This window comes from Lygodium microphyllum, chromosome 10 (genome assembly GCF_053477565.2).
Source record: "Lygodium microphyllum isolate KBCC chromosome 10, Lygodium_microphyllum_v1.1.10, whole genome shotgun sequence".
Taxonomy (NCBI): Eukaryota; Viridiplantae; Streptophyta; class Polypodiopsida; order Schizaeales; family Lygodiaceae; genus Lygodium; species Lygodium microphyllum.
In genome coordinates, this window is record NC_141144.1 from 136,317,785 (window position 1) to 136,345,138 (window position 27,354).

The 27,354-nt window shown below is 41.7% G+C and overlaps 1 protein-coding gene across 1 annotated transcript in view; it reads right to left on the minus strand.

Annotated features, from left to right (window-relative positions):
- Positions 1 to 27,354, minus strand: part of HSBP (heat shock factor binding protein) — a 27,819-nt gene extending 465 nt beyond the window's left edge. Inside the window, exons 1-4 of the mRNA XM_087686946.1 lie at positions 27,199 to 27,354; positions 26,101 to 26,166; positions 267 to 290; positions 135 to 177 (exon numbers count right to left, since the gene is read on the minus strand). Of these exons, the coding sequence (XP_087543072.1) occupies positions 135 to 177; positions 267 to 290; positions 26,101 to 26,166; positions 27,199 to 27,201 (136 nt within the window). The 5' untranslated portion in view covers positions 27,202 to 27,354. The remainder of the gene's footprint in view (positions 1 to 134; positions 178 to 266; positions 291 to 26,100; positions 26,167 to 27,198) is intronic.

Below are 27,354 nucleotides of genomic sequence, written 5' to 3' on the forward strand. Positions count from 1 at the left end.
AACTTCATGGAAAACATGCATTGCCAAAGCATTACTGAAAATTTGAAGTGGTACATTTGACACGAACACAGAAACATCACAAATGTGTTTTAAAAACAACATTGGCAAGCTTAGACAAACATTTGGCAGGATATTTTTTGTTATAATGGACTCTGACATCGTCTGGAACCTTGCTTGCTGTGCCACCATGCAAAAAGCTCGGTTACCATTGTCCTCTACCAGGCCAGAAAGGTTGAGAATATTAAAAAGAAGAAAACCAATCTTACCATTTGCTGCAGAAGGTTTTGGACCTGTCAATGCAAAGTTGTAGTCAATATTTGTGGCATGTTAAAGTGAAAGAAAAAGGAACAGTAACCATCTGAAAAAACTCATCCGTTTCAGAAGAGTTTCAGAATATAGTTGCACAGCTGAATGTTACAAATACATGGAAGCCAATTCAAAAGTACAACTTCAGATTCCTGGATCCCCACATAAGAATGGAGAAACTGCCACCCAAAATATGAAGACCAGTCAAGTGCCCTAATACTGACTCCATACGTCTGCTACCGAGGGTCCACTTAAATGTGTATCTTTTGTTTCTGAATGGATCAATTTTTCAAATCAAATTTTGGTTTAAAAAACACATATTTTTTGATAGATTCAAAAATATAGGAAGCTGTAAATGCAGCATATCCGGTATTAGAACAGCAACTCGGTGTATGCCCTGTCAGAGTGCTGCGATGAAGAAGTGTGTGCTTGGACTGATTGAATGTGCTAAGCAGAGAGATAGAGAGAGAGAGAGAGAGAGAGAGAGAGAGAGAGAGAGAATACAACACTGAGAAGAAGCAGAGCACTGAAATGGTGAATAGAAGGGCAGAATGCTGAGTGTAAGGCTGTGCACATGTCGACAGCTGGGAGACCTCAAAATGTGCTTAACACAATGATCAAGGAAGGGCCTGATGGTGGGCCTAAATAACCAGAGAAATAGGGAGAAAAAACGTGCAGTCGGCCTGCCAAGAAATAGCCAACTGAGACAGACCACCAGTGACAGGCCTGGTCAGCCTGCTGCCCCCTGTCTGACAGGCCTGCCTGTGCCGGCCCTGGCCACCCTGCACAGAGGACCCTGCAGCTCCTGCCCACATCTGGCCTGCTTCCCATAACTGCCCATTGCCGATAGGATGAACCTATGGGATAGATGGTGCACAAGCGAAAACTGGTATGGCAATGGAAATCTGCCTCAGAGAACCCCGCATAATGGGAGGGGAACGAAGCATATATAGCCCCCTCTCCTACCAACCTTTCACAAGGGTGGCTCTTGTAAAAGAATCCTCAACAAACATGGCCTTTTTGGTGAAGACAACATGAATCCTGAGTCTGATAAGGCCATAAACTGAAAAAAGATGAAAGCCCAAGTTCCAAACATGTAGGGCCTCTAAAATGAAGCTTCATGGATAGTCAAACAATAGAGGCAAGGTGTCAACACCACTAATAGGCACCAAAGAGATGTCACCAACAATGACAATACCCTCTAATCGATGAAGATCATGTGGCAAATCTCCTTGAGTCATATCACTTAATGCACCACTGTCAATGAGCCAAGGCTGCTTAGAAGATGAGAGAAACGAAGAAGGCTCCTCCACCTAATGAATGTGAAGAAACACTAACTTGATGGTAATAGTTGGTGACAAAGTAAAGCTGACAAAGACTTCAATGTAGATCCTGTCAAAGTGAAGCAATGTGGAAGCAAATGACCAAGACAAAGAGTGAATAGAAAGAGAAGAGAGAGAGAGAGAGAGAGAGAAACAGTGAAACGCAGAAAATCTGCAGGGAAGAATGCTGTATAAGGATGCAGAAATATACACAGGTGCAGAGAGAATGTTTGTGTATGTCTCCACCTCGAAGATCTCAATCTCCATCAGCCCCGAGGGCAATCTCTACGGTCTGCAACCTGAAATCTGTGAGAGCAATTGTGCCAGACTGCTGAGACCAAGGCCAAGAAATAATGCGATCGGCTGCATTAAATGCAACCAACTGGACAGCATCTGTCCAACCTGCACTGACCGACTGCAGCAAACCTGGCCGACTGTGCCACGTGGCACCTATGCTCCCTGCTGCCTGATGTACGGACTGACTGTCACATGGACTGCCTAGTACAAATGCAAAGAAACCACTCTCACGTAATCCTCAAAGAAAAATTATGATTTTTCAAGACCTGATTAATCCTAAGAAATTAGGGTAAAATCTAGATCCATAATGAGGTTAAGTGATTAACCTTGATAAGGGGTACAAGTGAAAATTGCAAACAAAGACTAACAACAACCAAGGAAAGAACACGGCAAAAGGCTAAGGGATCTGGGTTGCTGTCTAAGTAAAGCCTAAGGAAACGCCTTGGTAAACAAATCGGCAAGATTGTCCTCTGTCTTGCAATAGACCAAGGAAATGGTCACATCTAGAATCTTCTCCCGAATAAAATGGTACTAGATCTCAATATGCTTCGTCCGAGCATCAAACACAAGATTCTTGGCCAAGGCAATGCAACTCTCATTGTGAACATGTAGTAGAAGACGCCGCCCGATACTCTGCCTCAGTCGAAGAGAGGGCAACCGTAGGTTGCTTCTTGTGGCTCCATGAAACAACACCAGCACCCAAGGTAAAGCAATAGCCTGTCGTGGACCACCTCTCATGATCCATATCACCAACCCAATTTGAATCGCTCCATCCTATAAGTACCAAGTCTGTACCATCGGGATAATAGATCCCAAGATCAAAAGTCCCCTATAGGAACCATAAAATCCTCCGAGCAACCTGCCAATGCACCATCTTGGGTTCACTCATGAACCTAGCCATAGCACACCTACAACATAGCATAAGTCAAAACAGGTATTAAGAAGCCACATCAAGGAGCCAACCAACTGCCTATAATGCGTAGCATCAGACAAAGGAGAACCAAGATGAACTGTAGCCTTCCAATTCGGGTCCATAGGAGTTGTAAGAGACTTGCATCCCTCCATCTCACACAATTAAGAGCTTCTATACATACCGTTGCTAGGAGATAAAGATCTCTCTTGGAGTTTGATAGATCTCATGACCTAGAAAGAAGTGAAGAAGTCCCATACCCATCATCTCAAACTTCTCATAAAGTATTGCCTTCGTCTTCTCGACCATCTCAGTATGGTCACCTATCACAATCAAGTCATTCATATAAAGGACAAACAACACATGACCATCTGAGTATGGTCACTAGGATCTCCAAGAACAGAGTGTTCCTCACCCCCCTCTGAGGCTAGAACTCCCACAAACCGAACATTACGGCTTGTGTAGACATCCCGCTTAACAGGATTATACAATCGGTAGCCTTGAGACTGCGAGCTATAGCCCACAAACACCCGTCTTTTGGAAGCCACTTCAAATTTGTCACGCTATGTCTTTGGGATGTGAACATAGGCATCACACCCAAAAACCCTAAAATAAGAAACATCTGGCTTAGACCCAAATTATGTCTCATATGGAGTCATACCAATAACAACACAAGTAGGGGAACAATTAAGGATGTGAACTACGGTAGCCACAACCTCAACCCATAGACACAGGTGTGTCTAACGGTGCTCCATCATGGTATGGGCTATCTCGATCAAATTGTGATTCTTCTGCTCTAAGATGCCATTCTCCTAAGGGGTATTTGTATTTACAAACTCCTGGTGAATACCACGATCTGCCCCAAAACGAGCAAGCTCATTAGAAACAAATTCTTTGCCCTTAGCCGATCGTAAGGTCTTCACCATCCTTCCAGATCGGTTCTCCTCAAAGAGCAACCAATCCTTAAAGTTGCAGAAAAGCCTCCGACTTCAACTTCAAGAAATAAGCCCATGTCATCTTGCGGTAATCATCCACAATTAGCATGAAATACAAGCTCCCTCTAAGGGACTCCATCCTCATTGGTCATTAAAGATCAATAGAAACAGGCTCCAAGGGTGATGAAGATTGTCTCGAAGCCTTGTTGGGAACAACATCACAAGTCTGCGGGCTCACTACAATATCCGGTAAACCTCAAACAAGTTGTCCCTTGGACACCTTCCGAAGATAATCATAATTGAGGTAGCCAAACCGAGCATGCCAAAGCTCAAACTGAATTTGTGAGGTAAAAAGAAGAGAAATCAAGGCAAAAGGAGACCACAACTTGTAGACTCCATTCTTCTTATAACCTGAAGAAAGAACATATCTCGATCCACAATCGAGAATCCGAAAAGAATCCACATCAAATTCGACCAAGAGACCGAGAGCACAATTATTGTGCATCAAAAGGAGATGGTCACCAAGGCCAACACATAAAGCATCTCAAATATATGAGCACCACCTCATCCATCTGAAAAAAGATGCATGTCACCCCGTCCTTGTATAGGAATAGACAAATTGTCACCGATGAGAATCTCGCCATGTGAAGACCGCAAATAAGTAACACCTAGTGAAGGAGGAGTCATGTGCCTAGAGGCACCACTGTTAACAATCCATTCCCAAGTATATGGGGTCGTCAACGCAACATCAAAAGCCGCCAGAATCAAATCCTCAACCACCTCCAAGTGGAAAAAAGCAGTTGATGAGGGAGCAGCCACCACTTCGGAATCCTTTGAAGATTTCTTCTTCTTCTCCTTCTCCTTCTTCTCCTTGTCGAGGCAATCCTTCTTCCATTGACCTATTTTGCCACAGATGTGACAAGTAGACTCCTTCTCTTTGTTCTTCTTGGATTTCTCCTCCTTTTGGTCCTTCCCCTTCTTTTAAGAGGACTGACCAACCAAGGCCTCAAACTTAGAAGAATTGGTCCCTTTCAATTGCTCCTCTTGGTCCAAGACCATAGAAACCAACTCTTCCCACCGAAGAGTGTCTCAGACCGCCTTGATGCAATCAAGGTGGAATAAAAACCATTGAAACGGGATGGTAACTGTGAAAGAAGAGTTATCGCCATGTCTTCAAAAGTGATCACCTTCCTTGTGTTTTGTACCTGCATCTGAAGCTTCCTCTGCCTCTTGATATGCTCCTGCATAGAAAATGACTTGTTGACACTCATGGTCCACATCTACACTTCCAAAGAAACTCGCTTCATGACAATCATTCGATTGGACATCTGATCAAGCTAGGTATGAATACATTTTAAACCACTTAGCATTAAATAAGGATCAAAGGTATAGGTGGATACCTCAACCTATATATTCAAGCACTATCACTTGTACTTTTATACCATATATCTCATCTATCTGTCTTTCAATTTGTCTATTTGCAAGAGCTCTCTCTCTCTCTCTCTCTCTCTCTCTCTCTCTCTCTCTCTCTCTTATGGAGTTCCATTAGCCATAGCCTATTGATCATACACACGATCTCCATGCACTACATTTGACCCTTATTTAATGCTAAGTGGTGTAAAAGATATTCACATCTGAACACATACAATAATGTGTTTACACATAGGGATAAATAAATCTAATGAATCCCCCTTCAAATCATGGGTGGCTAAAACTATGGTGATGCAAAACAAATGAAAAAGAAAAAGGAAAAGTCTTATCTCTAAGAGGCAATGTCTAATCGCATACAATGATTTTGGAAAGGAGATACATAAGTAAGAGAGGTGTACCGTGAGGAAGATTGTGACATGGTCTACTGAAATGCTCAAGGACCCAAAGTAAGGCATGGTTTAGAGATACATGGAGGCAATGGAACCCCAATTGTTTTCCCCCCCTCCATATTGAAACGCTGCAAAACCTTGGAGATGTACTCCTGCTGAGATAGATAGAGTAAGCCTGTCGAGCTATCTCTGAGTATTTGCATGCCAAGAATGTGATTTGCATCACCAAGATCCTTCATGTCAAACTTGCCATGAAGACTTTCTTCAGTGAATTCAAGACATGAGTATCCCTGCCAGCAATCAGCATGTCATCAACATACAAAACCAAGATAATCACGCTGCCATCTACTGCCTTCTTGGTGTACAAGTAGTGATCCACTTGACTTCGATGAAAGCCTTGAGACTGCATAAATGTATCAAACTTATGATACCATTCTCTTAGTGCTTGCTTCAGCCCATATGAACTCCTTTTCAATTTATATACCATCTTCTCTTTCCCTTTTTCCACAAACCCATTAGGCTGTTGCATATATATGTCTTCATGCAGATCACCATGTAAAAATGCAGTCTTTATATCCATCTGTATGATTTCAATATCCTCAACTGTAACCAAGCCCAAAATGGTTCTCAATGTAATCATTTTGACTACAGGAGAGAAAATCTCAACAAAGTCAATTCCATGCTTCTACTTGTACCCCTTTGCAACCAATCTTGCTTTGTACTTTGGTGAGGGACCAAAAGTGACCATCTTATAAACCCGTTTGCATGGAACTGTTTTTTGCACTTTAAGCAACTGCACCAAGTTTCAAGTGTCATTTTTCTCAAGAGATTTCATCTCTGACAACATGGCTTTATACCATTTATTATTGTCTTGTCTGTCGATTGCTTCCTTGAAGGAAGACAGTTCACCACAGTCTGTCAACATGACATAATCAGCCACATAATTTGCACCAGGAATGAATCTGTCAGGTTGTCTAGTAGCCCTAGACGATCTCCTAACCCAATGATCATTGTTTGCTAACCGTTCCTGCAAATTTCCATTTTCAGCATGCTATCTTGGCATTTCAGCCTGCAAATCAGCATTAACAGATTGTTGTCCTAGCTCTTCCTACACATGTAGTGGCTCATTATCATGGGCAATAGCTAGCTAATCATTTCCAGCATCATTTTTTGCATTTACAAGTTCATTTACAGCAGGTATTTGCTGCTGTACAGCGGGCACATTTTGCTGTCCAAATGTATTTCTTCCCAAAACACAACCCTATACACCTCCTCAATCTTTTCGGGTTGTTTATGCATGCGATCTTTCCGAAAGATAACATCATTACTACGTACTACTTTCCTTTTCTCGGGATCCCACAATCTATACCCCATTTCACCCTTGTCACCATATCCTAAAAAAATGCATTTACAAGACTTTGGCTCAAGTTTGCTGCGTTTTTCTTTTACGAATGTGCACAAAAGCCTCGCAGGCAAACACTTTCAAATGAGCATATGAAGGTGGCTTACCCGACCATGCTGCTTAGGGAACTCCCCTCCCCCCCCCCCCCTTCCCAAAAGACTTTTTTGGTGATCGATTATTAAGTGAACGGCTGTCATAACAGCCTCTGCCCAAAAACTATGGGGTAATGCAGCATGAGACAACATCGTACAAACCTTATCCTGTATGATCTGATTCATACACTCTGCAACTCCATTTTGGGGTGAATTATGAGGGGCAATGAACTCCCTCTTTATCCCTTTGCTGTCACAAAATGCTTGAAAGGCCTTGGACACATATTCTCCACCATTGTCAGAGCGAAGATACTTAAGTGTCTTATCTGTATGATTTTCAATCAATGCCAAGAATTTTTTAAACTTGTCTAGCACTTCATCCTTGCTACGAATAGTGTAAACCCATACCTTCCGTGTAGCATCATCGACAAAGGTGACAAAATATTTCTTTCCCCCTAAAGATAATCCTGGCATTTGACATCCGAATGTACTAACTCTAGAGAAGAAAATTTCAAAGAAAGAGACTTTTTATGAGACGTGTGTGCATGTTTGCCATAATACAATGATCACCGTGCTCAAAATCAGCATAACGAAGACAAGGCAAGTAACCCAAACGAAAAAGCACTTTCATTCTTGTTTGACTCATGTGTCCCAACTAGTCATGCCACAAAGAAACGCTTGGTTACTCGATCACGGCAACAACATGGTCACGCACACTAGATACATGAAGTGGATACAAAGTATCACTCTTGCAATCTGTGGCAATCACTTTAGATCCCTTACAGATCTTCAATTTTCCATCACCAAAGGTGGTATTAAAACCATCATCATCTAACTGCCCTATGCTAATCAAGCTCTTCTTGAGCTGAGCTACATGCCGTGCATACTGAAGTGTAAAGACAAAGCCATGCTGAAACTGTAACTGCATACTGTCAATACTTGTAATCTCACATGCATAGTTGTCCCCAAGATGGACAACACCATGTCGACCCCCTATATAGCCAGAGAACCACTCACGATGAGGGGTGACATGAAAGGAAGCACCTGAGTCGAGAATCTAGGTATGTATATCATCATTTGTATCTGCAAGTAAAGCATGTGCACCAAAGTGTGAAGAGACAAAGAGTACGTTGTCGTAATGCTATGCGGACATAGTGTAAAAAAGCATGAAATGCATCATCATCCGACTTTTTTATTGATCTAGAGAGTCAATGTGATCTGAGTCATTAGTATTAGTGTAAGTTGCATGGATTATCCAAAAATACTAGATTTTTGAATAATTTTAGCCTATTTTTAATATTATTTATTGTAAAAATTCAAAAAAGTCAGAAAAGCTTCTAGATTAGGATGACATGCAAAAAGCAAGTTGCTTTTTCAACCAGTTAAGAGATTTTTCACTAAAAAAACAGATGGGCAAAATCGTGTGCATCGCGATCGCTGTTGACAAGCTGAAAACTGCAATTTGAACTGGAAGAGAAAAAATAAGTGATCTGGGAGATCCGTAACCAAGCATCCTGAGGTTTTACTCCCCTTTTGGAGCCAACGGAGCCATTAGATTTGGGTTCCGAGCAACAAAGAAGGAACTGTTATTTCTGATTCATGTTTTTATTCTGTGAGAAAGCTCCAAGAGATCTAATGCTTGGAGAGTGCTTTTGAGTAGTGCCAAATAAAGGATTTCAAGTTCTGTCAATATATATTGATTTGATTCATTGTGCTTTGTCATTATTGTGTTTACCCCTTGTGTATTCTTGATCTTCTCTTCCATCTCCTATCTCTACTTCCTTCTACCTCTAATCCCAAGTGGATTCGATCTGTCGACAAAAACCCCTCCGACAACGTCACTCCCACTATCACTGTCATGAGTGACTATATTCACCTCTTCAATTTTTACACTACTCTTCTTAGGCTAACTCTGCCTTCTTGCCCTTTCCTTTCTCTTTCTTCCATTTGTAGTAGTCACGTTTAAAGTGACCCTTCTTGCCACAATGATGGCATTCAACATCTTTGCCACATGTTTTACTACGTCCCTTGCTATCATATATGCCCTTTTGCTGTGATCTGCCCCTAGTATGCAAAGCACTGGAAGACTTACTGAATGCATTGTTCTCCTGATTCATTTCTTCCATGAGTAGAGCACTCTCTACATCAGCATACAAAAGGATCACATTAGAATTGCTCATAGCAATCCTGAATGTATTCCAACTCTCTAGTAGAGTGCAAAGCAAGAAAGTAGCCTTAAATTCCTCATCAATCATGAACTTTAAGGCAACCAACTGGCTGAAAATGGAGTTAAACTCACTCAAGTGAGTACACATTGTTGTACCTCTTTCATATGCAAATCCATAAGCTTTTTCAACCAATACACTTTGCTTGCAGCACTCTTCTGTGCATACAGTTCTTCCAGTCGAGTCCATATAGCATATGCAAAATCCAAACCTTCAATGTAAAACAGCAAGGCATCAGAAATCGATAGCTCAATGGTTGAGCGTGCAAGCTCATTTAACTCATCCCAATCGTCCTGTTCCATATCTGCGAGCTATGTCCCTTGTGTCTTGATCAGCTTTGCCTGCTTTTTTTGCAACAGGATATTGTAGCATTGCTTTTGCCAAACTGCAAAGTTATGTGCTCCTTCAAGCTTCTTTATGTGCATTAGATTATTGCTGTCATTGCTGCCAGCCATGATTCTCTACCCAAAGGTGACCAAAAAACAGCAAATGCAAGCCCAAAACTATCACCCACGTAACCAAGGTACAAACAAGTACCAATCAGCAATAAATGACCACGCAGAAGCATAGTTTTCAGATCTGTAACTAAATTTTCAGAAGCACCAAACCATGTGCATTCCACAACTGATTACAGCTGTTCCAAGGGCATATGCATCACATTACATGAGAAATCCCAAAATTTAGCTGCAATTTCTGTTGTGTATGTACCCACGGGCATAAAATTTAACTCAAACGGTCAAAAGCCCCAAAATTTTTGTGCTCAAAGCATCAACCACACATCTACATTTTCTCTGTCATGCATAGGACATACCAATTTTACCAAAATAGAGCGATTTCAGCAAAACCCCCAAATTTTACCAAGTGTTGATGTCCAAATTGCATGGAATTCAACATGCATGTACATAAACTAACCAAATGCTGCACAAATATTGCCCAAACTGCAAAAGCCCCAAATTGCACGGGCCCAATGTGCATCAATGTCAAGGAATTGGGTAAATTTCAGCCCAATTTGTGCATGTACATGAAAAGTCCCAAATGTCGGGGACAAAATGTCACAAATTTCTTGCAATTTTGAGATAAATGATCTTGCTCTGCATCACAATCCCCGACTCCAAGAAAAGCCCCAAATTTTCGGGCCAAAATATGCACAAATCTAAAGTCTGTCCTTATGCGCAAGAACCCCCGTCAAGCTAAGGGAAAATTCAAGAAGAATTTTGAAGGAGAAAAAAAAAACGAATTTGTGACCCCATTGACCTACAGCATTCTTCGTGACGTCTCGCCTGCAATCGCATTGCAGAAAAGGTGCCGCCCGATGCCATGGAAGCTGTTGCCTGCAAGTCATTGACCTATGTACCTGAAGACCATCACCTCCAGCCCTTTTGGTCTCATGTCACCTGCAGTGTGTCTTCAAACCTGGTTTGGTCGCTGCCCGCTAGTCTTCAGCGTGACGCTGGTTCTTTAGTCGATGGACCCCGCTGCCCAGTCACCACACACGCTAGTTCGTTTTGCACACGACCTAAGCTGCATATGCCTTTGCCTGACGACCTATTCAATGACTGCCTACACCCTCTCGGTCTTGTACCATAAGCTCTGATACCAGTTTGTAGTGACGGGCTAGACACGAAGATCGAGACAGTCAGTCATTACGCGCAGCGAGAGACAGAGAGAGTGAGAGAGAGCAAAGTAGAGAGTGAGCACATTTTTAGGTACAATGACGAGTGTACCACTTTAGGTTTTTAGATAGATATATATGTGTAAGCATAAGTGCTAAGGGTGTGTTCACACCTCAGCACATTTAAAGGCACAAGGCCTTTATTCCCAACAGATAACACTGGGCCTTCGACTTCTTTGTCTTCAAACCCCTCTCCGAAGCTACAAGAGCCTCACCTAAACCCCCAGGCTCCATAATGTGACGGAAGCTTTTCCCCTAGTCGCAAAGTAGCCTCATGCTCAAGTAGCATCGAGAACATATGAAGAAAACTGACAAGAGTGGTAGATATCTACATCCGTAAGGCATTCGCGACTCCATCAAACTCTGGAGGAAGCTTGTAGAGTATCGTACCAACAAGATGTGCCTCTGAGAGGACAGACTGCATAGTGCGAAGCTAGTCCTGGAGTTGGGTAACTCAAAGTAGGAATAATTGGATCATATCCTTGGGTTCAAACTTCAGTTGCTAGAGCTAACCATAGAGAGTAACAACCCTCATGGTGGAAGGAGCCTCGTACATCAACTGCAACTTCGACCATACGTCTGAAGCTGTTGTACAAGAGGTGACCACCGGTAGGACTACTTTGGAAATACGTAAGTAATGCCGAATAAGCACGGGCATCATCAGAATCCCATATAAGCACTGCCTCTTCATGGTTGTCTTCATCAAAATCAGATGAAACAAGAGAAGGTTATTGAGGACGTGCCATAGCTCCAACAACCACGTACCATAACTGCTTATGGATAAACCAAGCCTTCATCACCGCACTCCACGTGTAATAATCAAGTCCATGGAGCTTGTCATCAGTGGATGTGCATGGAGGAGCCATCTGGAGAGGATTTAGAAAAGAAGTAGAGAAAAGAACGGATTGGGAGAAGGAACACAGCCAAACCACGAGCACAGACTGCAAAAAGCAAGAGTTCAAATACAGTATAACCCAAAATCTGATCAAAATAAGACAAAAGCTACTGTAAAAAGTCAAGAAATCAATCAAAAATTACCAAAAACAGTAAAAACGGCCTGTTAATGCAAGCGCCCAGCCAGGAGGAGAGGCAAAGACACCAAAACACAAGCTGAAATGGATGCACAGGCTGTATAGATGCTAACATCGGCAAAAAACGAAGGCAAAACTGATCGCCAAATTGGAGCAACAACTGCTTGATCAGCAAGAGGGAAAACAATCCTAAAATCAGCCAGAAAAACACAGCAAAAACACAAATCCTAAAATCTGATACCATGTCAGTGTGAGAGTGCGCTGCGGAAGAGGGAATACGAACACGGAGGGAGAGAGAGAGAGAGAAAGCAGAAAATAAGGAAGAGAAATCTGCACTCACTGAAATGAATGCTGAATACAAACGGGAAGGCGGAAGGAGACTGATCAGTCCCTGCACGCAGCCCACAGCGTCAGTGAGGGTACCAGATCAAGCTAATGATGATGGCAGCACCACCACGGGGGAGAAGGAGTGTCGGAATCTCCAAGAAGACAAGTGATCAAGTGGGGAGGGGAGCTGCCTATAAATAGGCAAAAGGACAAACCCTAACCCTAACCCTAAAATGGGCGCAAACCCTAAACATGCCCTAAAATGGGCGCCCCACAATAGTGACCAAAAAGTGGCCGGGCAGCTAGTGGCTGCCCACTAAAAGAGGCCAAAAAGAAACACACATCCTAAGACAGCCAGTCAAGAGTGACTAGCCTCCCCCATCATAACACATGACAGACATGTCAGAGCTCCCAATGTCCTCATCTGACTCGGACTGAGGCTCACAGGCAGGAGATGACAAGGCATGACAAACATGACTGCTAACAGTCAAAAGTGGTGTAGCAATGGAAGCATAAACATGTGCTGAAATAAATTGTTGAACACAAGACAAAAGAAAAGAAAGAGAGAACACATACAAATGAGAACTCAGATGTATGCTCCGGAAATGGAATCCATATACCAAAACATGAGAACATAAGCAATGTGAGTAACCAGTTATGGAGGCATTGGCACCTGCTCCCTCTCCCCAAAAACTGTCAAGTGATGAATGAATGTGGAGGAGGGAGGCTGACAATAAATAGGCCAAAATAAATGCCTAAAATATGACTGGTCGGCCAGCATTAAATGCTGGCCAACTGGCTGCAAATAATGCCTAAACCACAATAAACAATGGCAAATAAAATGCCTAAATACTCTCTGAGCCCAGCCTATTGTACCACAAGTACAAACTCAACCATGAGCTGACTAATCTGCTAACAAGAGGTTTGTGTGACCCCACTCTATAGACAACATAAAAACGAATAATTGCGTACATGTAGACAAACTATGAATGACATAGCATGCAGACAAAACATGAATGACATAAAGATGAATAAATGCATGTAATGTTGACATAAAACATAGCACATGTGCACACAAACACGAAGCTAGCTGACACATAACAAGGGGACCCATTGAACAAATCATTGGCTGAAAAGGAAATATTGAAACATGAGCTGGAGTAACGGATGAACCTCATCATTTGGAATAGCAGACAAACCTCAACTGGAATAACTAAACATCATGTAGAATAATGGACAAACCTCAACTAGAATAATAAAGCATCAGCTGGAATAATAGACAAACATCTCAATTGGAATAAATAACCAACACTGAAATGAATAACTAACGAATCATCAACAAAAATATGAACCATCGATTGCAATATTGGATGAACATCAATTAAAATGTGAACCATTGATTGCAATAACCATGAATAATGGACACTGGAATGAATAATGGGTACGAACTGAGAAGATATCCACAATTAAGAAGAGAAATATCAAACGTTAGGAAAACTCCAACTGAAACCATAATATTATCCTATTCGGCCCTCATAATATTTCGATGTAGGCCTTTCAAAGGATTTATTAATAAGGCCTTGTCATTACTAATGCTTCAAATTAGAGAATCAATACCGAAATTTCGATTTGCAAAAGGGTTTCCTAATTGCCAAATTTCAATGCCTTTCAAAGGAGGAATCCTTTGTGTATGAATTAGGAAGCTTCTCTTTCTTTTAAACTTGCTTCTCTTTCTTTTAAACTTTTGGAAAAAGTTATAAGGTAAGGGTATTAATAATACCCCCATTCTAGAGTAAAATGGCCGCCAAAATTCAACCCCTCTCACAAGAGGAATCCTTTGTGCATAAATTGGGAAGCTTCTCTTTCTTTTAAACTTTTGGAAAGAGTTAGAAGGTAAGGGTATTAATAATACCCCCCTTCTAGAGTTGAAACGGCTGCTTGAGAGCTTAATAGCTTTATGGTAAAGCTTACTTACTAAGCTTTTAATAAGCCCTTTTTTTGAAAGGGGAGGGAGGGGGAACAAACACTTTGAGGACAAGAAGATTCAACGTGCAAGATCTAGCATGCTTCTTGGCTATTCTCAAATATGGTAAGAGTCTTGCTTTCCTTATTCTTGGTAACAATGACACTATTCCTAGAGACAATGGTGCTATTCCTGGCAGCTGGCACGGGTGAATGTGTTGCAATAGATTTGGAGGCTCCCTTTTCAGCCTAGAAGGGACCAAATATGATGTACGTCAAGCATGGCAACTTAACAGAGGCATGGGGAAAGGCTCCCTTTTCAGCCGGGAAGGGACTAAATACATCAATCATGGCGACTTGAAAGAGGTATGAGGAGGCTATGTTAGCAGAGTATGTCAGCTCATGTGTGAGTCCGAGCATGTATTATGGCTGGGCACTTTATGTAGTTATTCTAGGCATTTTTAGTGTGCAACATTTTATGCTATTATGGCATTTATTGCTGTCAGTCAGCCAACATTAAATGTTGACTGACCTGACATATTTTATGGCATTATTCATGCCTATATATATTCTGGGCTCCTCCTCATTTAGTTGAGTTCAATTCACCACCTAGAGGTCCCGTGGAGAAAGGAGCCGGTGCCAATGCCCACGCAGTCAATGACTCAATAATGTATGCAATAGTCCCGTGTCTAATATGTGGATTCCATTTCCCAAGCATACATCTGAGTTCTCATCTGTATTGTGTTCTTTCTTTCCCTTTCTCTTTTGTCTTGTATTTCAGCAGTTTATTACGGCATATGTTTACGCTTCCATTGCTGCTCCACTTCTGACATGGTATCAAATTTCAAGATTTGTGCTCCTGCTGTGTTTTCTTGCTGATTTCAGGACTGTTTTCAGCCTTGCTGATCACGTGACTGCTGCTCCATACAAGTGACCTATTTTCCCTGCATTTTCTGCAGATTTGCCATTGCCTACTGTCTATAGCCCCTCTGATGCTTGCATTTTCAGTTTTCATGCCGCTGCGACAGTTTTTCAGCCTATTTGTGGCAGTACTCAATCGGCATTTTGTGTTCCTAACTCCTTCCTGGCTGGGCAACTGTACCTTCAAGCAGTTTTTGCTGTTTTTGGCAGTTTTTGACTGATTTTTTGACTTATTGCAGCAGCTTTTGTCTTGTTTCGGTCAAATTTTGGGTTATACCGTATGTGAACTCTTGTTTTTTGTAGTATGTGCTCGTGTTTTGGCTGTTCCCTCTCCAAATACCTTATTTTCTCTACTCTTCTAAATCCTCTACAGATGGCTCCTCCATGCACATCCATTGATGACAAGCTCCATGGACCTGATTATTACACGCGGAGTGCAGTGATGAAGGCCTGATTTATCCAGAAGCGGTTATGGTACATGGTTAGCAGAGCTATTGCACGTCTTCAACAGCCTTCTCCTCTTCCAATTGATTTTGATAAAGACAAAAATGAGGAAGCAGTGCTTACATGGGATTCGGATGGCCAAGGCAAAGTCCAAGGCACAGAAGGGATCCTCTTCTTCAGATCGTGGAAAGGGCTTGGTTGCCCCTCCTCAGCTGCTTTCTAGTGGTGGTGGTGAAGTCATCCCTCACGACTCTATAGTGCGAGAGAGGGAGTCTACGAGGGTGGTGAAATGGGGCAACCGCGACTCGTCTATATTTCTATACAAATGCATAGGATCCAGAGAGGGAAGTCCCTGACGCATTGACGAAATCTAGCAGATTTAAATCCTAGAGCTAGGATTGACATCCAAGTTCATGATGGGCTAGTTACTTGACAGAGAGCGGGTGGCTTTCGTCTAGAGCTCAATGAGGGGACACTTGTGGTGGTCTAGCCAAAGGAGGGGAATTCATGGTCATTTATACGATGCGGCATTGGTGACAGGATGGTCACATATGCTACATCAGAAGCATTGTTGACAGACATTGAGAGCTGCTATGATCTTCTCTATCTTCAGAAGCTGGTATGATCGACATCGACATCAGGTTCTCTCCAAGGCACCTTGGTGGTGGCTTGATCACCCACTGCTTGGGTATCCATGGTTCTACTCGGTTCTATGTTGTATGGTTTCTAATTCATTCTCATTGTACCATTGTATTGTATCATATCACCCGTGATCTGAGAGAGGGTGTTAGCAAAGTATGTCAGCTCATGTGTGTGTCTCAGCATGTATTATAGCTAGGCACTTTATGTAGTTATTCTAGGCATTTTTAGTGTGTAGCATTTTATGCTATTGTGGCATTTATTGCTACCAATCGGCCAACATTAAAAGCTGGTCAACATGACATTTTATGGCATTATTCATGCCTATATATATTCTAGGCTCCTCCTCCTCATTTAGTTGAGTTCAGTTCATCACCTAGAGGTCCCAAGGAGAGAAGTGCCGGTGCTAGTGCCCATGTAGCTAGTGACTCACTATTGTATGAGACAATCTCGTGTCTAATATGTGGATTCCATTTCCCGAGCATACATCTAAGTTTTCATCTATATTGTGTTCCTTCTTTCCCTTTCTCTTTTGTCTTGTATTTCAGTAGTTTATTACAATATATGTTTACGCTTCCATTGCCGCTCCACTTTTGACTAGCTACACCAAGCTGTTTTACAAGGGCATGAAGAGGCTATGCTAGGATATGATGTAAAATTGCTACATCATAGGCTACACCAAAATAATAAAAAGACGAACCGATAGTTTTGAAAGCACTACTATAACACAAACAGATCAACCTCTCTCCCCATAGAGCAATCAAACTAGCCACAATATGGTATCCCTTCTTGTGGGGACGACTTGATAGAGTTGGGGGGAATTATAACATAGTCCTCCCCTGTTTATTGGTTCATGATGACAACCACCTATTCTACTATAAAAGCAAGCACTCCCAAGTTCCCCTTCCTCAATTGCCTGCTTATAAGAGAGATTATAGACCAAGCCCCATCTCATAAGCAAGCACTCCCAAGTTTCCCTTCTTCAACTGCCTGCTTATGAGAGACAGTCAAGGCGTGCGACAGTCAAGGTGAGTCGAGTAGAAGAAAGGCTCGTGCAAACACCAGATTGCAAGAAGGCACGACAGACAGGCGACAGTCACGACATGCGACAGTCAAGGTGAGTCGAGTAGAAAATAGGCTCGTGGAGACACCAGGTTGCAAGCGGGCACGACAGGCAAGCAAACAAACAAGTCACAGGCAGACGAACAAACTACAGCCAGGCACGACACCCACACACAACAGGTCACAAGCATCACTAGGCTTAGACCCGACGATCAGTAGGCAGCGGAAACATTGTGCGTCACTAGGCATCAGAACCGATGGACTCTAGTCAACACTTGGACAGGCTCATCACGTTTCTTTTCCCTTCAAAATTTCTCCTTAATTTCTACAATTACTTTGTCGGGCATTCACACGCGCAGGCATAACGTGAAATTTTGCCCAAGAATATTGAAACTTTTCTTTGATTTGGGGACTTAAGCACAGGACAAGACAATCCGACTCAAAAATTGCACATTTGGTGCACATCTATCCAAAAAAAATTGGGACTTTTCACATTTTAGTTGAATTTCTTCAATTTCACTAAAATTTGTACACTCTGAACCCAAGAAAATTGGGGCTTTTGCAAAATCCCTTCAATTTGTGCAACAAATGTTTGACAGAATTGTCAATTTTATGCTCAAACATGCCTTTGGAACAACAATTGCGGTGAAATTTTGGGGATTTCACATGTAATTGGTGCCTTGGTAACTAAATGTGTCAATAATTGCCCAAGGAGTGCAGTAACAAACATTTTTCTTTTCTGAAAATCTATTTGCAAATCTGAAATCTCTACAATTCTGGGATTTTCACTCCTGGTTGGTACTTATAGTGTACCGTGGTTACTTGTATAACATTTGGGCTTGCCTTTGGTCACTTGTTAGTTAATTTGGTACTGTAAATTATGGCTGGAAACTGAAACCAGCCTTCCTTCTCGGATAGGGTGGTTTAACCTGATTAAGCACTTAATTACAGCAATTAGCAAATGAGCATAAACTGAAATGCTCACTTTACCTTCATAAACTTGGACAGTGGACACCCTGTTGGCCCCAAAACTGGCGCCCCTTTCGGTATTTCTTTAATTTCAATTGCTGATGGATAAATTACAAGCCGAGATTTCACGATCTCCTTGGTTGATTCAAAAGCCCCTTGCTGTTCCAATAATAAGCAATGCATTCTAGCAAATTGCCCCTTGATTTTCACCCAGGACTTGCTCTAATGGAACCCCAACTGGTCAAATGCTACCCCAAATTCACAATAGATGGGCTGGCATCTGAAATCCTCACAATTCCACGAATTTCCGGTGCTGATTTCAGTGTACAATGCTTTTGACTGATGGCACGGGTCCCAAGGTGGCTGCTAAACCCTAATTACTACTGTAATTTAGGGTTTACAGCAATAAACTCTCTGCTGTCCACCAAATTTGGCTGTACTCTACTACCAATGGCTGAGAATTACTGAGAATGCTTGAGCATAGACTTGGGGAGATGAGAGAATGCTACAGAGAGAGAGAAAATCAACTGAAATGTATCTTTTGATTCGTAGCTCTGATGACAAATCTGATGGCACCAACAACTTCAAAAGGGGAGTAAAACAGAAGCTCAGCTAATGAGCCCTCCTCTTCTACCGCCGCCTCTCTTGAGGCGGAAGAGAAAACCTACTGCCCCCTGTCCGGTTGCGGCACGCGATCAGTCGTCATTGCCTCTCAGAGCCAAATCTGATCACCTCCTCTCCCTCCACCAAGCTCAGAATGGCTGCAATTCAGCTTCCACCACCCTCCAACAGCCTTCTCCCTAGTTGCATGGGAAAGTTTTGCCAAGTGGCAGTCTTCCTAATGCATTTTCAGCCATTAAATTAATTTTTCAAAATTAATTAATTCTGAAAATTAATTTCAGCCCTTTTGACCTTGCCCAAAATTAAACATGCCCATCTGTAATGAAATTGGCTAGGCCATTTGCAACTTGGAGTAGTTCCCAACCTCTGTTGACCCTTAGACTAGCATTAATTAATTCTAGTCCCTAGTGTCACCACTGACACTTAATGGCCAAACAATTGTCCTAGGGTCCAACCTGGCACCAACTGACCACCAAAACCCAGTTGGCATAACTTAACATAACTTTTGCATTTAACACCTACTGCATCCTCGGGGTCCTTGGCCCGTTCCCATGAAATAACTGCCATGTGCATCACATGTGCTAAACAACCTTGCACATTTGATTAGTAACTTAATCAAATGTTACTAGCAAGATTAAAGCATCTCAAAATTTCACGTCCCCGTGACAGGAAACAGTGACAGTAGCAATCTTTTACACATCAAGAAGCTTGAGGGTGTACATAATTTTGCAATATGACAAAAACAATACTACAATGTCTTGGTGCAAAAGAAACATGTAAAGCCCATCAAAACAAAGGGAATAAAACCAACAGAAATGAAACAAGACAAGTAGGATGACCTCGATGACCTTGCCTGCTCTACCATTGAGCTCTCAGTGTCAAACAACTTACTCTTTAACATTGAGAAGTTGAATTCAGCATATGCAATGTGGCACCGTCTTGAAGAATTGTATGCTCAAAAAAGTGCAGCCAGCAAGGTTTATTAGTTGAAAAAATTAATGGACTTTCACATGAAAGAAGGTACAACTATGTTTGTACATTTGAATGAGTTCAACCCAATTTTCAATCAACTGATTGCTTTGGATTTCCATATTGATGATGAGTTCAAGGCTACTTTCTTCCTATGCACTATGCCTGAAAGTTGGGATACCTTCAAGACAACTTTGAGTAACTCGAATGCTCAACTGTTATACTCTAATGTGGAGAGTTCTTTGCTAATGAAAAAACTCAATAGGCAAAATAACTTAACAAACAAGTCTTCTAATGCATTGCATACTAGAAGCAGATTTCAATAAAAGAGCAATTTTGAAAATAGAACACGCAACAAGTCTCGTGGCAAAAATGTGGAGTGCCATCATTGTGGCAAAAAAGGACACTACAAACAGGGTTGTTTTCAATTGAAGAAAGAGAGAGGCAAAAAAAAAAACACTGAAGACAACAAGGCTGCAAAAAAGGATAGCCAGCTTGCAAAGAAGAGCAATATGAAAATAAAAGAGGTTAATGTAGTCACTCATGATAATGACAGTGATGGTTATGTACTTCTTGCTTCTTCGTTGAGTGCACATGCATTGATTGCAGATTTTGAGGATGATATGCACACTTGGATACTTGATTCAAGTGTGTCCTTTCATGTCACACCACATTATGAGTGGTTCTCTGATTACAATGGTGGTGTATGCGGTGTTGTCCACTTGGAAAATAACTATGCATGTAAAATTGCAAGCATTGGCTACGTGAAATTGGAATTTCAACATGGCTCTGTGTTTGTTTTGCATAATGTGAGACATGTATCTCAGCTCAAGAAGAGCTTGATAAGCACAAGGCAACTAGATGATGAAGGCTATCACACCACCTTTGGGGATAGCAAATGGAAAATCTGTAAGGGCTCTCGCATTGTTGCCAAGGGGTCCAAAAGTAATACCTTATATCCTTTGCATGTATCTAGTGTGTGTGACCATGTAGTCACCGTAACCGAGTAGCCAAGTGTTTCTTTGTGGCATAGCCGGTTGGGACACATGAATCAAACTAGAATAAAAGTGCTTTCTCACTTGGGTTGTTTACCGTCTTTGAGATATGCTGATTTTGAATAGTACGATCATTGTGTTTATGGTAAACATGCTCAAACGTCACATAAAAAATCTCTCTAAAGTCTTCACCCTTAGAATTGGTGTATCCAAATGTATGTCAAATGCCAAGATTATCTCTAGGGGGGAATAAGTACTTCATTACCTTTGTTGATGATGCCACATGCAAAGTATGGGTTTATCCAATCCATCATAAAGACGAGGCCTTGGATACATTTCAAAAATTCTTGGCACTTGCTGAAAATTAAACCAACAAGGCGTTAAAATGCCTTCGCTCTGACAATGGTGGGGAATATGTGTCCAAAGCCTTTAAGACTTTTGTGATAGCAAAGGGATTAAAAGGGAGCTCACTGCCCCTCATAATCAACCTCAAAATGGTGTTGCAAACCATATGAACAGGACCATTCAAGGCAAGGTTCATACATTGCTATCACATGCTGCTTTACCCCATGGATTTTGGACAGAGGCTGTTATGACAGCCGTACACTTGATTAATCAGTCACCAAACAGATCTTTGGTTGGGGAAAGGGAGTCCCCAAGAAGTGTGGTCGGGCAAGCCACCTTCGTAAGCTCGCTTGAGAGTATTTGGTTGCGAGGCATTTGTGCACATTCACAAGGAAGAATGCAACAAGCTCGAGCCAAAATCCTGTAAATGTATTTTCCTAGGATATGGTAATAAAGGTGAGATGGAGTATCGATTATGGGATCCCCAAAAAAAAATGATGTTATCTTTCGGGAAGATCGCATGCACAAACAGCAAAAGACAGAAGAGGTCAAAAGGGTTGTCTTCCGAGAGGATGTACCAATAGGATAGCAAAGAATACCCATTAGGCAGCACAAAATACCTGCTGTAAATGCTATTGAAAATGTAGAAAATGATGCTAAACATGATCAACACAATCTTGCCCATGATGTACCGCAAATTCAGCAAGAACATGTGCCTTTACAACAACCAGAACCAGTTGTACAGCACCCTAAACCTACAGAACAGCAAGCTATTAATGCAAATTTGCAAGCTGAACAACTAGCAAATCTTGATCATTGGGTCCATAGGTACACCAAGGTGCAAAGACAACCAAATAGATTCGTTCCTGGTGTAAACTATGTGGCTGATTATGTCATGTTAACAGATTGTGGTGAGCCGTCATGCTTCTAAGAAGCAATGGACAAAAAGGATAGTAAGAAATGGCACAAAGCAATGCTATTAGAGATGGAACCTCTCATGAAGAATGGCACTTGGAATTTGGTGCATTTGCCAAAAGGACAAAAAGTACCACCTTGCAATGGGTTTTCAAAATGAAAGTCACTTTTGGTTTTTTGCCAAAGTACTAGGCACACTTGGTTACTAAAGGATACAAGCAAGAACTTAGAATTGATTTTGATGAAATCTTTTCTCCTATAGTCAAAATGACTACTTTGTGGACCATCTTGGACTTGGTTGCATCTGAAGACATGGAACTCATGTAGATGGACAGAAAAACCCCTTTCTTACATGGTGATTTGCATGAGGAGATCTATATGCAATAGCTTAAAGGTCTTGCTACAAAGGGAAAAGAACACATGGTATGTAAACTCAACAAGCATTTGTATGGGCTGAAGCAAGCACCACGAAAATGGCATAACAAATTTGATACATTTAAGCAATCTCAGGGATTTCATCGTTCTCAAGTTTATTATTGCTTATACACCAAGAAGGCAGCAGATAGCAACCTTATTCTCTTAGTTTTGTATGTGGATAACATGTTGATTTTGCAAGCAAGGATGTTCATGCCTTGGACTCCTTGAAGCACAGTTTACACAATAGCTTTGATATGAAGGATCTTGGTAAGGCCACTCACATTCTTGGCATGCATATACTTAGAGACAGATTGAAGAGTCTTCTTTATCTATCACAACAGGAGTATATCACTAAGGTTTTGCAACGTTCCAATATGGAAGGGGGGAAAGCCATTAGTATACCATTGCCTCCATATTTAAAACTTAGTGCAAATGACAGCCCTATATCCGATGATGGAAAGGCTGAAATAGCCAAGATACCTTATGCTTCAACTCTTGCTACTCGTCCTAACATTGCATTTACGGTGGAAGTGGTTGACAAATACATGGCATATCCTGGCAAAAAGCATTGGGTGGAAAGCAGTGAAGGATATCATGGCATACCTTAAGGACAAAAAAGATTTGTGTATCTGCTTTGGTAAGCAAAAGTCATTTGTTATTGGGTTCACGAATGCAAACTATGCTGGCCATCCTGACAACATGAAGTCTACTTCAAGATATGTGTTCACGTTCACAGGTGGAGCAATCTCTTGGATATCCAAGCTGCAAAAGTGTATTGCATTGTCTACTACAAAGGCAGAGTATGTGGCTACCACTTAGACAAGCAAAGAGGCTTTATGGCTCTCACGTCTTATGAGGGAGCTTGATATTACCGAGACTCTTACACTCCACTATGACAATCAGAGTGCTATCATGCTAGCGCGGAATCCTGTCTTTTACGCAAAGACAGCACATACAGATGAAGTATCACTTTATTAGGGATGTACTTGACAGCAAGAGCATTGAGCTTGTCAAGGTACATACAGATAATAACCATGCAGACCTTCTCACGAAAGGTCTTCCAACAGAGCGGTTTGCTCATTGCCGCCAGATGATGGGGGTTGGATAGTATATGTATATTTCAGCTTTATACATACATAGAATTAGCTTATTCTTTTCTCTTCCCTCAAGCACGTTGCCTTTAGGTGGAAGGTTGTTGGACATAAAGGCTTATTGTGCCTTTCTTCAGTGTTTGGGTGTGAATGCACCCTTACAATATTATACTTTATATACTATCTAAACCTAAAAAGTGGTACATTCATCATTTTACCAAATATCCATTGTGTCATACTTACACTCCCTCTCTCTACTACTCTCTACTCTCAATGCAATATCTGACACTCTCACCCTCAGCTCACTCAATCTCGATCAAACAAGCTACAACAATAGGGCTTGGTACACTACTAAGTAACCAACATGCACCTTTTGTTCAATGCCCTACTATTACCTATGTATTCTTGATAGGCCATTGAACAGCCACCATGCACCCTTCGTCTGATGCCCGGTTGCTTTTGGATGGGAAGCCTAAGGGTAGACATTGCAAGCCTTTCCTTTTAGGCTCAGTTGTGGACGTAAAAGAGGGTGTTGAGCTAAAACACACTTTTCAACTAATTAGCATCTTTAGACAACTCCAAAATACACTCAAGTAGTGAAAACCACAAACTTGGTGCGTGGTTCAAGAGAGTTTCAACGGTCCCTCAAAACCCTAATTTTTGGGGTACCCTTCAACATCTATAAATAAATAGGCTACCCACCACTTAGTCTCGCTTCCCTTGTGCATATTTCAATCATCAGCCTTCATCCACGTGGCAATCCTACCCTTCCGAAGGCTACCACACCTTCCATAGCTCCTCCAATGTCTAGCATCTTCATCCATTGCTGCCACCCACCATTTGGTTCCCCACACTTGGCTGCATTTGGCAGCCCCATCATTGCCAACCCCTCCTCCTACTTGCATTTGGACTCTACAGTCCCAGGCGTCTAGTGGCTGCCCTCCATTTCTTCAAACGACCTTTTGGAGCTTACATTTGGTCCTCCCCTTTGCAGGTGACAACTGGTTGTGGTCTTCCTCCTCCATGCGGCAGCTCTAGTGCATTGGCTCCTTGCTACCACCCTTTGGTCCTAGCATCATTCTTGTGTCGCCTCAATCTCCTAACTCCTTGATGATCAACGGTTGGTATCTTCCCACCTTCCAACACTCCAATTGGTGGTCACAATACTTGGGATCCGTCTCCAGTGGACATCACTTTGTTACATTCATTTACAACATTCATTCACTTGTTTCTCCTCTCTATGTTTGATTTTTGAGTTTTGCATTTAGGGTTTGAGTTTTGCTTGTCACTGTCTAAGTCTTTGTGTTTTAGTCATGGTTGTACATGCTGTGTTTCCTCGATGAAAACCCTAGCATATCTTCACATGCCCTAGGGTGCAGTTTTTTACTGCAGTCGGACTGTATATTGTGCAGTCCGTCAATCAAAGGCAGGCTGGCCAGATCAAATCAGCCAGTTTTTTGGTGTTTTCAGCTATTTATAGCTGACACATTGGCTGGGCAGATCATTAACTTTTCTGTCTCACAACTGCTCCGTCAGGTGGCTGCAGTCTTCTCCATCTCAATTGTGGAGCTGGCTGCATATTCTCTGTTGTCATACACCGTGCATTTCTCGTTTTGCCATACCATTTCTTAACACCCCCATGAACGAATGATGTGATAGGAAACAAGGAGATTACAAATACACTCCCAATGCCATTGGAGTAAAGTCTTGAGGATGAAACAACTACAAAGATTGTGTGCATTGCAATTAATGAAAGCACACGCATGCCTATGGTTGTGTGTAGTCCTCATGAATAAGGCAATAAAAACTCAAATATCTGGAATGTGCTTGACAATAGTCAGCCTCGATAGGAGGTGCCAAAGTGTCAAGACACTTCATCCTCCACATGATGAAACTGCAACATAAGTTATTAGGTTCTATTCAGTTTATTTTCTTGTGCCCAAACCCATGGCTCACCATGGCATGATTGTGCAAGCACTGCAATCAGTTAGTTTTGTACTAAATCGATGCTACAAGTATTCTAAAATAAGCAGAGACCAAGGTGCTCGCAACCAGTAAGCACTTCAAAGCTAATGAGATCTATTCTGCTCTAGACTGAGGGGAATTTAATCCTAGTCACTTTCTAAACATTCTAAGCGCATGCCGAAGTTGAACTAATAATCTAACTAAATCCTTGGCCTCTTAAGTTCTTGTTTTTCATACACGTAAGCACAGACAATAAGTTGCAGAGCACAAAATGATTATCTGACTGTGGAAGTAAACAAAGAAAGCCACGGTTCACAAACACTATCATGAATATCCATATTTTGTTATACATAAAAGGGCAGAATTAAAATGCACCACAAAAGGAAAAGAATGCCAGCCTGTAGCTAGACCTTACTAGCTCAAATCAAAAGTTGAATGAGACTTACAAAGGCTGTAAGATCTGCAGTACTTTGAGATGACTCTTCATGAGAGGGCCCATGTCCTCTTCCATCCTGCAAAAGAGAAAACATCTAATATCTACCTGTAAAATTAAATGCAGTAATGAAGTCAAGCACAGAAAACATATAAAGATATGTTAATATCTACAAAGTGGCCCATCTAGCCCATCTTGAGACAAACACACAAACTACATCCAGATAAGGATAACAGAATGTTACATATAAGTAGTAGTGAACGAGAACAAGCAAGCTTTCTGGCTACATAGAGCAACTAGATAGCACTCTACATCAAAATATATGTTTTGCATGAAAATGCAAACAGACAGACGTATACAGCAAAGTCAAACTCAAAGTATAGTGTACGTGCATGTCATGTGTCTACACAGAGGACTTAAAGGTAAATGAGTGTCACCACACTCTCCCTGATCTACAGTCTGTTTAATGGCCTGACAGCGAGCCAGCTCCTCACACTAAATTATGTGAACGCTCTGTCACAGCAAACACACATTTGACTTAAGCAATACAATGGAACTAGGTAATCGCAAGACACTCTTCTGTACAAAGCATAAAAGTTTAGCTTAAAAGCATCAAACATTTCTCACTGAAAGATTTTGGAGCCAAGCCTCATGTCAGACTATGTCCTAATCAAGTCCTTGAGATTTGTAGGGCAATTTCAGTGAAGTTCTGCAGTAGTTTTTGAAGACTTGCGACAAATTTAACAAATGTTGATAGGTGTATACTCCTATTGAACAAATTCAGTTGAGATCGCATATACAACGAGCACATTTGATGTGTGCTACTTTGTCCATCCCTTTACCGTACAATGTTATAACTGACCCGCTGAACACAATGCTACAGAAGCATCCACAAGCTCCAGAGATGACACAAGGATGTAGCATTCCTTTCCACCCTGAAGTTCTAAAGAAAATGCCACGGTTTTCGATAACGACAGAAAATTTATCTGCTCGCGAAGCTGTTCACGATACTCAGATCTACAGAAACCTCCACGCGAGTTTGAACTGAGTTTCCCGAATCTTGCCAAAGACATCAAGCAAACATTAACAGCAATAGAGAACGGACGCGTACCATGGAAGCTTGATGCGAGGTAGCGTACGCAAAGACTCTCGTTCCCTCACAAACGGTGTTTCGGAATGCCGAGAGCACTGAAGAATTTTGAAATCCGTCTACCAATCGCGCAAATGGCAAATGGCAAATGGCCAGTCTGCAGTCGATTGGAAAGTT